This window comes from Capsicum annuum, chromosome 7, assembly GCF_002878395.1.
Source record: "Capsicum annuum cultivar UCD-10X-F1 chromosome 7, UCD10Xv1.1, whole genome shotgun sequence".
NCBI lineage: Eukaryota > Viridiplantae > Streptophyta > Magnoliopsida > Solanales > Solanaceae > Capsicum > Capsicum annuum.
The window spans coordinates 175,255,514-175,267,946 of NC_061117.1; the positions used below are offsets into that span (position 1 = coordinate 175,255,514).

The 12,433-nt window shown below is 35.4% G+C and overlaps 1 protein-coding gene across 4 annotated transcripts; it reads right to left on the minus strand.

Annotated features, from left to right (window-relative positions):
• Positions 1-2,143: 2,143 nt before the first annotated feature.
• Positions 2,144-11,817, minus strand: LOC107878066 (zinc finger protein CONSTANS-LIKE 9). 4 transcript variants are annotated; one of them, XM_016724942.2, is made up of 5 exons: positions 11,623-11,817; positions 9,913-10,522; positions 8,442-8,669; positions 3,822-4,120; positions 2,144-2,969 (listed from the first exon to the last, which is right to left on the minus strand). In XM_016724942.2, the coding sequence occupies exons 2-5, from the start codon at positions 10,498-10,500 to the stop codon at positions 2,840-2,842; spliced, it is 1,245 nt and encodes a 414-aa protein (XP_016580428.2). In that variant the 5' UTR covers positions 10,501-10,522; positions 11,623-11,817; the 3' UTR covers positions 2,144-2,839. The 4 variants fall into 4 exon arrangements, with proteins under 4 accessions (XP_016580428.2, XP_016580425.2, XP_016580427.2 ...); XM_016724939.2 differs by having other exon boundaries at positions 9,913-10,650; XM_016724941.2 differs by having other exon boundaries at positions 11,616-11,817.
• Positions 11,818-12,433: the final 616 nt, after the last annotated feature.

Consider the following 12,433-nt stretch of genomic DNA (forward strand, 5'->3'; position numbering starts at 1 on the left):
TTTAATACACCGTGTGTTTCAACAATTACTTACTCCTATAGAGGGTAAGTTACATAGTTAATGTGCATTTATAATCATGTTCTAACTTCAAGTTATATGATTACGAACTATGATATAGGGAAAAATCATAAAATTTCTATACTAATATAAATCATTGATTAAAGAAATTAACATCTATAATCAAAAAAATATATATATATTACTTGCTCCAGCATTCAAAAAAAAAAAACTAATAAAAAATGTCTATACAACCAAAACCATTCAAAGCATCCGCACATAGAAAATCATATTATATTCTTCATGATTCCTTTGGAAAGAAACCGCATGTCCTGCGGTTGTGACCGACTCATCCGCATTTACCGAAATTACTATTGCGTCACTTTTGTATGACGTATCATTAATTTCTGACTCCCAAATTTCAGAATGTCGCAACAATACGGGGATATTCATATTGATTTTACTAGTATTGACGTATGTAGAAGAAGATTTTAGTGGTTTTGAAGAACGGGTGTAGAAGAAAGTGGTTGTTTTTTGACTTTTCAGATTGTGAATCACAGGAAAAAAAATTATGTATAACAAATTTTTTAAAATTCAAATGTTAGTTACATGTTCTATCAATAAATGACTTAATGTTGGCTAATTACTGCCTTTAATTAACAAATTGTAAGATAATTAAAGATTCCCTTACCTTAAATATAGGATTAGCTGTTACATCATACATTCGACCAATGTATAATATGTGACCGAATGTATGAGTATGTTTGCAAAAAAAGAAAGAAAGAAAACAACAAGAGATTTCGTGTAATTATTTTCATTGTCCAAGAGATTTATATTGTTTACACATATTTGTACATGTCTCAAATCTATTTTTTGAACTAATAAAGTTCAAAATTGACTCCAAATCTATGTTAAAATACAATTTGAGCTTTGAGGCCCATAAACATAAATTCAAGACTGTTTTGAGTCTCAAAATGTTGTAGCTTCTAGGAATGACTTCGGCCTTTCACTTCATTCTTTTTGAAAATATTCACTACTAATTTATAGTTTTCAAAAAAAAATTAGAGATGAATTAGTAAAATTATCTTATTCTAATCATGCGTGTGAAAAAAGAAAATAAACTACTATAAAAAAAAGGAAGTAATTAATTTAGTAACTTTTAAAAAAAAAACAATCAAACCAAATGGCTCCATCATGATACTTCAGAGAGAATAAGAAGGTTGTAGATATTCAGCTGTGATGATTAGAGGTGGACATTCGATTTGTTCGGTTTGATTGTTGCATATCAGTTTGATTTTTTAATTTTTGGATTGACGAAAATGAAAACCAAAACCAAACCAAAATTATTTTGGTTTGATTCGGCTTTTACAAATTCGGTTCGATTATTTCGAATTTTTATTTCGATTTTAAAGATTAAAGTAGTGAACATTTAAAATTGGTGATTTTTCTAGAAAAATAATCTTTTTTTCAAACCTATTTTTCATTCTCAAATATAATTAATTCAACACATATGAAATAAACATAAATATCGACTTCGCTGAGTCATCGCCATTGATGTGACGGCAATGGCCACACTCGGCAGTGACTGCCACTGCCGACGACAGTGACGAACTAAGCAAATGAACTAACCAAACGACTGTCGTTGGCAATATTGAGATTTCAAATGAACTGACGAACTAAGGATGATTGAGCACTGCTACAGCCTTCACGTTAATGTTAGGGTCTAAAGCAAAGCAGTATATTAGGATTTAGGGTTACTAAATGATTATAATTTATATATTTATATGTTATATCAGATTATATTATATTTTTAGTATATTTACATATATATTAAAAATTTTATATATATATATATATATATATATATATATATATATATTATTTATATAATTTCAATTTTTCGGTTTATCCGAATTTTTTTTTTTTGTAAATCCAAAAACCAAACCGTTTAACCAAATTTCTAAAATTTGAAATCGAAACTAATCCGAAAAACCAAAAAAACAAACCAAAATTAAATTTCGATTTGATTTTTTTATTTTTTCGATTTAAACCAAAATATGTCTGGCCCTAGTGATGATGACATATTGATCAGAATAATGCTTTTCCATAATATTCCCACATACGATAATACATTTTATAGAACGAATGAAAAAATTCCAAAGCATGGTATATATGTCATCTTGGGTACCTGTTATCTTTTACACACTGGCCATAATATACATGAAATTATTACATCATAGACAAGGAATCTCAGTCCTCAAACCTAAAGGACAGATGAATCTCTAGGGACTCAGAATGTGTTGCTCATGTTATCTCTGGCTATAATATACAAACATGGCAGATTGACAGTATTACACAACGGCCAAGGGGTCTCAAGGGCAGGTGAATTTGTGGAGACGTAAATTGTGTTGAATCCACCTAGTTAAAGTTGTAAGAACAGAAGCAAGCTAGACAAAACCCATTGTTGTCGACATGCAACATAAATACAAATGAGAAAGCAAATCTTGATTGGTTTCTGGAGAGAACGCCCATCGTGTTGTCTACAAATGACCAAGCTCTTTCTCTGCTGCACTCTTAATTTGATTGACAAAAGGAGTGCACATCCATCTTTGGCCTCTTTTAGATGATGAAGTTGGACTTTAGGAGGAGGAGCAGCGAACTCTGCTTTCTAGATACAGTTTTGCCTGATTGGAAACATTGTAATCCACTGAGAAACAACCTACTCTTTGTCACTGCAACAATAAATACAGCATCTTTTCATCCATTTGCTTGAAACCTCAACCAATTGTCCCGCCCCTATTTAAACTGGACGGTTTTTCTCCTTATATGAAATGTTACACAATCAATAGCTTCTGCTCTGGCTCAGTGGATCATAGTCATAAGCATCACCAGCCTTGACAAACCGTCCCTTAACACGCCTTCTCACATCTGCTCTTGCCTTGCGGGAAACATATCTCACTCGCTTGTCAAATCTATAAAAAGGAAAGTTTAAAAAAAATGGTGAAAAAAGAACTAGTAAAAAGCCTATACAACTAAAGAAATCCTATTAAACCAATGGTCTACATAACCTACGTCGCCAAGAAGTCTCAATCAATTTAAAATGCAGCACATGACGGTGGGAAAAGTTTATTGAGACTGTGGGTGTGTGCAGTATGGAGGAAAACATTTGTTTTCCAATTTTCTCATTTTAGGTTGATTAAAAATTTTGAAAAATATATTCTTTAGGAAAAGTTGTTGTCATGTGACCAGGAAGTCACGGGTTCAAGCCTTGAAATAGCCTCTGGCAGACATGCAAGGTAAGGCTACGTACAATACATCCTTGTGGTGAGACCCTTCCCCGGACCCTGCGTATAGCGGGAGCTTTAGTGCACTGGGCTGCCCTTTCTTTTCTTTTAAAAAGAAAAATTATATCCTTTAGGAAAACAAGCTCTTTGAAAATAAGGAAATGACTTCTTTAATGAAGTACGAAAAACAAATGGCATTGTCTACTCCCACTCTCACAACCATCCACTCCGCTCCACCCCACACACCCCAACCCCTCCCCACCCCTACAACCCTCTGCCTCCCCCCACCCCACCACAACACCCATCACCGTACCCCACGCATCCAATAGCTTGTTTAGATATATACAAATGCTTTTAGGATAATATGCTTTACTTGCATACCAAAAATAAGAAAATAAGAAACCACTTGTTTTCTAGAAAACATTTTCTTGGAAAATATTTTTCATGGAAATTCCTCCAGCTGAACATACCCTGTGTATCAAACCAGGGAGTGCACAATCACTGACTAGCCTTTTGATGTACTTAAAAAAGAAAACTTACTGGCGTGTCTTCTTCTTTGCTATGTAGCGCAATACAGCATCACTCCTAGTTGATGGCATTGAACTTACAGGACATGGTGGACACCATGGTGGCTCTCCTATGCGAACCATTGAGGAGGCTCCAGAGTCTTGATAATCTCCAGCGCTGCTCTCTCCAGTGAGGTTTGAAAATGAGAAGCTGGACTGTTTCCTTGCAAAGCATAGGGTAGGCGGTTCTGTCTTGCAGCTCATCATGGATTCTGCTGATGCTGCATTGCTACAAGCAGGCTGTACTGCATTTACCCTTCCTACTGCTGACCCCTGGTAAACAAAGGAGATAGATTTATGTTCATCCATATTTTGAAACAATTACATAGACTTTCACCATTATATCCTATAGAGACTACTTTTATGTTACCATTCTTATGCAGGTGCTTTCCTATAATCTATGATAACGTACACTTGCACCATAAAAGACGAAGTATAATCAGAAAAGAAAACAATCACAGATATAAAACTCACAAGAAGAAAGATCATGCAGAGTTACAGAAGAAAAATTTGCTATTCTGAAGTATATGAAAGGGCAGCCCGGTGCACTAAAGCTACCGCTATGCGTGGTGTCCGAGGAAGGACCCCACCACAACGCAGCCTTACCTTGCATTTCTCTCAGAGGCCATTTCCAAGGCATGAACCCGTGACCTCCTGGTCACATGATAGCAACTTTACCAGTTACTCCAAGGCTCCCCTTCGTTATTATGAAGTATATGGATCCCAAATATTCATTTTTTGGTATCTTTTATTAGATCTTACGAGTCGAACAAAGAAGGTTATACTATCGACAAACAAAAAAGATTCATCCAGCAGCAAAGGAATGGAATAGCTATTTCAAAGGCACTTGTCACAATTAATTAGAATCACACACAAAACTTTCGATAGCACGGCAATCCAGACAACATTAGCACCATAGCAAAGCCACTTAACGGAGTCTAGATGAAAAATGCATAAGTGAATATTATCTGTCAAGAAGTTGATTTAACTGTAAGAAAGCCCTAACAATTGATATATCAGCCGGTCTGAACATAAAGCTAGGAACTATTTCAAACAAAAAAAACATATATGGATATCTCTGCTGTGGAAGTTGATCCTTTTAACTTTTAAGAAACCCCTGACTAATTGATTATGTTCATGATGGATAACCCAATGTGAACCAAGAGGTCAAACTATTTGATACTCCATGTAAATATCAATGTGAACCTAGAAGTTAACATTTTCATACACCACGTAAATACCAAGACATGAGCAGATATAGACAAGCTTCTTTTGCCATAATTTATTGATAAAAACTTTGGCAGACATAGAAACTTTTAGAAAACAAAGAAAAAACTAGGAATCATATACAGGCTCACTCCAACCTCCAATTCATGAAAGTGGAACTATTATAATCATCACATGCAGACAATCTTATTAGACATCAGATTTGAGATAATTGATTTGACACATATCGAAGACCCAAAGTTGACTGATTTAAGATTTTCCTGTACATATGAATCCTTTGGAAAGTAGTGAATTTACTACTGCTTATTTGCTTCCAACCCCAACACACCCTACCCAGCCAGTATAAATTTTTATATATACAAGCAACACACACATAATATACATAGACATTTGTATGAACAAGGATGTAAACAAAGAAAGATACTTCACACTTCACAAGTTGTATGATAAAACAACAAAAATATACCCCCCACAAAGTGGGGTTTGGAGATGGTAGAGTGTACGTAGACCTTACCTCTATCGCTTGGAGATAGAGAGGTTGTATCCAAAAGACCCTTGACTCATGGGAAGCAAATCAAAGTAGTAACGGAAAGGAAAAATGCCAGAGAAGAAAGACATAAGAACTAATAGGAGAGCAGCGTGGAGCATGCATGCAAGGAACCGTAACATCAACAACAAAGTGCGATCACCTAAGCATAGTAAAAGACAAATGATAACAGACACCGAAGCCAACGACTACATGAATAGGCTAATACTACGACAGATACAGTGCTCTAGACTACCATCAAACTAAAGACTACATGAATAGGTTAATACTAAGACAACACACAGACTACTAACTAACCTTCTCTCCTTATCCGCGACCTCTACGCACCTCCAATCTAAGGCCATGTCCTTGGTAAGCTGAAGATGCATCATATCCTATCTAATCACCTCTCCCCAGTACTTCTTTGACCTACCTCTTGTCTCTACTCGTCCCCAATATGTCCAACCTCTTACACCTCCTCACTAGGCCATCTGCACATGTCCTCTTCACATGCTCAAACCATCTCACCTTTCCCTCCCTCACTCATCTCGTCCACTACAGAGGCCACTTCCACGTTGTCTCTAATATCCTCACTCCTAATTCTATCGTATGCCCACAAATCTAGCTCAACATCCTCATTTCCGCCACTTGCATCTTCTGAACATGGGAATTCTTGATTGGCCAACACTCCGCCCCATACAACAAAGCTCGTCTAACCGCCACTCCCACACATTGTATGATGATCTTAAAATATTTTTGCAAATGTATTCTATCCACTCTTATCCAAGACAAAAAATACCATCTTTGAAAGGAGGTGGACTGCAGAATAGGAGTTCGTACAAACAGCATAGGAGTGTGTCTTTGCATATAAAGTGTACCAGCCAAGACCAATTTCAATATTTAGAAGATTAATTGTTTAAAACGAGCTAATGACTTTTGTTGACAAGAATTTCAAAAGATGGATTTGTACCCTGTATCCATCTTTGTGGGAGATGCAGAGGCTTAGCCTCCTCTTCGTTTCTCCGCACTAGTTATATTATTTAGGAATCACATAGTTTCTTTGTTCTTCAGTGTAATTATTACTATTTGTTGCTCCATTTGCTTCAATCCTGGATTTCGGTGTCTTATTTTCTTATAGTCATGCTTTGAATTCTTCTTTTCTTTTGAGCCGAGGGTCTCCCAGAAACAGCCTCTCTACCCCACAAAGGTAGGGGTAAGGTCTGCGCACATCCTACCTTCCCAAGACTCCACTTGTGGGATTGCACTGAGTATGTTGTTGTTGGATTTGTACCCTGTATTTGATATCTTTAGTTTTAGTACGAAAAGTAGAAATATGATGCAAAATTTACAAGATCAAAGCGCAGGAATCAAATTGTCTCTATGTCGACCTGCAGTACTGCTAACCTACAATAATTAAAGGTCCAACAGATTGGTATTATGTAAAAAAGCCCTGTCAATTGTCATAATACATGGTTACACTAGATAATACATTAAACCAAAAAATAAAATCAGCTACTGAACTATCAAACGTCAAACAGTAGGAGGTAACATCATTGCTTATACAGAACAGTCTACTTGCGAGCATTTTAACCAGATGATCTATTAATTGGTAGCAGTCTAGATCTGCAGTATTAATGCTTACAGAAACCATCCTGATGTGACACAGTATATCGTTTTATGACAACGTTGTTCATCTGTTATACCATTGTCACACCTACAAGGTTTTCTGATGCAATAACCTCTCAACGTGCATAGATAAATTCATCAATGGCTATGGAATTGAATAGATCCCTCCATCATTTGTAATAGTACTAGTGATCTAAGACAAACACATGGGTCAAGTAGGATGATTCGTTTTATGATACCACATTAACTAACAAGTGACAGCTGTTGAGTAAGAAAAAAACTCAAAAGGATCTATCTAATTCTAACCTTTATTTGTGTGTGTTTTGTGTACTTTGCCAACTAAGATTCAGTATGACTAAGCCCGCAAAACCACAAAATATCATTTATGTAAATACGGCATTGCCTGTTTTGCTGTACTCCTTTAGAGTTGTTAAAATCAACAATTAAAAATTTTACTTGCCCGGTCTCTTGTCTTCTTTGTAATTTGTAGCATGACTCAATCAAAATTTATGGAGTTCTTCTAATTTATAACTTCACTGAAATTGGAATGCCGAATCAGAAACGTACTCTGAAATCTCTACGAAGCATTCATAAACATCAAATGTATCTCTTCTATTTCAAGGTAACTAGACCCTGCTGTAAGAACATTGCAGCATTAAAAAGGACAGGAATTCTCTCACCAACCTATTTCTTGAAGCTGATAAAATTTTGATGCTTCTCCATAAAATGAACACAGTAATGAAAATGCCAAGTTATACCATATTAAATTTGCTCACATTATGCACAAAATTAGTCAAGCAAACTAAATCAAGACTCAGCTGAAAATCTATAGTAAAGCAATTAAAGGAGACTGAGCAATTTAGAAGAAGTAATTCAGAAATGCGTACCAACTACCAAGGGCACTGGGCAGGCATCAAGAAATACCATAGAACATTACATTCATTTGATGAGCATCTTTGCCTTATTAAAAAAATTAAAATAAAATTATGCTTCAACAAGTAAAATGGTAGATGCACTATCCAGTTCATAACTAAACATAAAGAGAACATCAAGAACATACAATTTTATTTGTATTGGGAGAACCTAAGAGTAATAATGATAGCATTCCTCACTCATCAAAAAACTAATAGTCTGCAAAAACATTTTAGGGTTGACGAATACACAGAAAGTATATAATATATGCAAAATTCAGTAATTCTATAAAGTATGAACCACCTCGACAGCATTGACACCCTGGAAGCTGGACTCAGCAACTGACATGTCCTTTGTCCCAAATAAGTCATCGATGTCTTCATTCTTAAACAGATGATCACGATTATCAAGAGAAACACCAAATAGCTCTTCATAATTTTCAATACTCAGGTCCACTTCATCCATATTGAAATCATCATGAAAAGGATCATCGTCAAATAAATTTGAGCCTTTTGTTCCAGAATTGCTCACCTGAATGTATATACAAATATGACGTAAAGGAAACTCTCAACAAGTGAATAAAAGAGAAATAATCCATACTTGAACCAGACCGGACAAAAGGCATCTTTATGGTCTTGAGAAGAATCCAACCTCTATCAGACAACCCCCCACCTCCAACCCCACCTCACCCCATTCGTGGAAAGTGGAAAAATAAGCAATATCTGCTAAAGTTGCTTGATCTGGAAAAATGATGTAGCGAGGGGACGAAAAAAGTGTTAAGAATCCATTCCTAGAAGCAATCATTAAGTACAAATATTCAAATAAAAGAAGCTATCATCAGCGGTAATAGTCCTAGATGACAAATAACAAACAATACAGAGAAAAACATGTCATCGAAGGAAGGAAAGAACTAATTTGAGGTGCAAATTGTTCGAAATTATAACCTTTCATTAGTTAGGAAATCGACAAGCAATAGAGGGTTAAGAAATCTAGTTAATTCGTGGAAGAACAAAATCATCCTTCACCAATTTATAGGGACGCAACACGCAAGAGCATTTTAATGCTAAGTTAAAATGTGGAATGATCGTCTCAAGACAGATGAAAATATCAAATACTACACCCTCCGTCCCATTTTACGTGATGTTGTTTGACTAGGAACGGAATTTAAGAAAGAAAAACATACTTTTGAAACTTATAGTCTAAAACAAGCTACAGATATTTGTGTGGCAACAAATCATCGCATTAAGGATAAAATGAAAGTTTAAAGTCAAACTCTTACCACAATATATAAAGGAATGATTCTTCTTAGAACAAGGTAAAAAGGAAAGTACAACAACGACAAAATCAACAACAACAATACCCAGTGAAGCCCCACAAGAGGGGTCTAAGGAGGGTTGAGTGTACATAAAAAGGAAAGTGCATCACATAAATTGAGATAGAGGGAGTAAATTTTATTTATACGATTTGGTATATAAACCTCTTAGAACTCCGCTAATTTCCTATTTAGTAAGACAAAAAGGGATTTATGGCACTGGCAAAAGCAAAATTGAGTCTGCTGGTACATCCTGAGGAACAACAAGGAGCAAGACCTTAGCTTCAACACCAACAGCAAAAGAGTACGAAGAACACTGACTTACTCATTGGTAGTCAGTGCTATACATCAAAGGACAGGATAGTAATACACTTCAGTGAACAAAAATTGGAAATGGATGTTCCACGATGCATCTAATTTCTTCACTTGTGAACAAAATGCATGTCTGAGAACTTAGATTACCTTAGACCAAGTTAAATTTGTGGATCCAACAGGCGGTTCCACATTGGGTAGGTCGTTATCAAGATTAGGCATTGATGATCCCACCAAAGGGGCAGACTTGACTAAATTATGCAAATCATTTACTTCATCAAGTGCAGAAGACATGTCTTGAGATTTGTCCTTCACTTGAGAATGTTTGCTATCTCCAGGTCGGCAATCAGTGATGCTCATTGAACCCATCCCCTGCTCACAAGTCGAATCACCAACTGAAGGGTCCTCTAGAAGAAATGACCAGATAGTAGAGAGCTCTGCCGCGGAAGGACAACCTGTATAACAACTAAGTGCTTGTCTCCTATGTGTTGAGCCTGTACTAGAACTAGCATGAGCCATCCAATCACAATTCTGGCATAGAGAGACCCTCTCCTCCACACATCTGAAAATAGCTGGTTGGGAATTACATCTTTCACATACAAGTGTCCTGGAATGACGCTGTGACAAGGCATTTGCAGAATGGACATTTCGATCACAGGACAAACACAAGCAAGCTGCATCAGACCGGCAATAGACAATTGATCGTTGCTCCCCGCAAAATTCACATGTGTAACCCATCACCTTTTTCTCCTAGTTATTTCTAAGATGAAAAACAGTGTACAAATCTTCAGGTCTCTGTTAGAAGCTTATAACTTTTATGATAAAGTTAAAAACTTCTAAGCAATATAAATTGCTCTCCCCGAAACAGAATCGAATTTGTGCTAATAACTGTTACAAGGAAAAGGAATCTGCATCATTAAAGGTGACACCAAAAAAGAGAAGCAAACTGAAACAGAATACAAGTCTATTCTTCATATCTCGATATGCCTGATCTATCTAAAAAGAAAAAAGAAAAATTTCTCAAGTACTTCAAGACCTAACCTTAGATCTTAGAAAAAACAAAATCTATTTTGGATTAGTACACACAGTGGCACTGAAAAAAAAAGGCATGGAATAAAAGATGCCAATCAGAAATGGAAAAAGGTGCTCCAAACAAATAGGGAATCAAGAATCCGGAAAAAAAAAATCTGACAATTTTTCATAGAGCCACATTGGTCTATTTTAAGCATCATTATCTACAACCAAAATCATTTTTACTTTTTTTTCTTTTTGAGATAATCCTAATTCCATCATTACAAAATAGTTTGGAAACTGGACAAAAGAAAGCATTAATCAAAAACTTCTAGATTCATTTAAAAACTTCTTCAAACAGTAGAACATTTTCAGCAAGCTAAAAAAAGGAAGAGGGGTATTCAACAGAAAAAAGAAAAACAGAATCAAATCAGTTAGAGAATAGCTTAGGCAAAGATTTAGACACGTAGTAAGGTCCGGGAAGGATAGAGCTATGCAGACCTTACCGCTACCTTAAAGTCTAAGGTAGACAAGTTGTTTTCGATAGACCTCAGCTCATCTAAAAACAGTTGAAGCAGTATATAGTATAAAGAAAGAAATAAGAAACAGTCCTGGAAAAATAGTATAGATAACCTGACAAATCATCCTAAACAATGGAATAAAACGATAATCCAAGTGTAAAGATAAGCAAAATTGTCAGATGAACAGTTAATGTTCTGAGGGAGCAATCAAGAAAGAGATAAAAGAAGAGAAACAAAGCAACCCCATTTCATTTCAAAGGTAAAGCAAAGCAATTAAGCAAAAAAAAGAAGAAAATGAAAGGAAATCAAGAAAGCAACTACCTTTTACCTAAAATAACTGTAGAGGTGGCAGGAAAAGAATTTACACAGCACACAAGAAACTAAATCCCTTTATTTTGCACCTCCAATAAACCCTAATACATGAAAAAGTTTGTAGACCTTTCTAGTCCTCCACTGTCTCTCTCTCTTTCTGTTTCTCTCTCTCTTTCTGGTGTTGGAAGTTTGTATTTCTGTGAGAATTGTGGAGTTGCTGATATAATAATTAAATATAGTGTGAGCTGTCAAAAAGTGCAGGAGAGATGGGATCCACTAGGGAGGCTGTGATGTGGGACCCGATCACTTCTTGAATAAATATTAGGCCCTTTCTCATCTTTTTTTTATTTTTCATCCGGTGAATGATGTCCGTATTAGAGTCTCGACTAATACGGATCATGTCTTATGGGCTCATAAAGATGACAGCGCTCTCAACAATTTTTTCTATATCCTTGGTTAAACCCTCAACCTCTAATTAAGAATGAAATAATCTCATCCACTATACCACAACTCATATTGGTTTCTCATCCCCCATTATTCTACTTGCTACTCCCTCGTAGTTTAGTGCTCCTATTGTTCCATGTTTGTTAGTTATATGTATATTAAAAAATTATAAATAAAAATAATTTTATTAACAAAATTTTGAAATATTTTTAAAAATATTATAAATACGTGTGAATAATTTCAAAAAAAAATTAATTACATGCATAATATCAAAAAAATTAATTAATGCTCTCTTAAATTAAGGTAAACACTAATATGAGATAACTATTTTTAGTAAAATGATCAACTAATATAGAACGGAAGAAGTAATAATAAATAGTGTT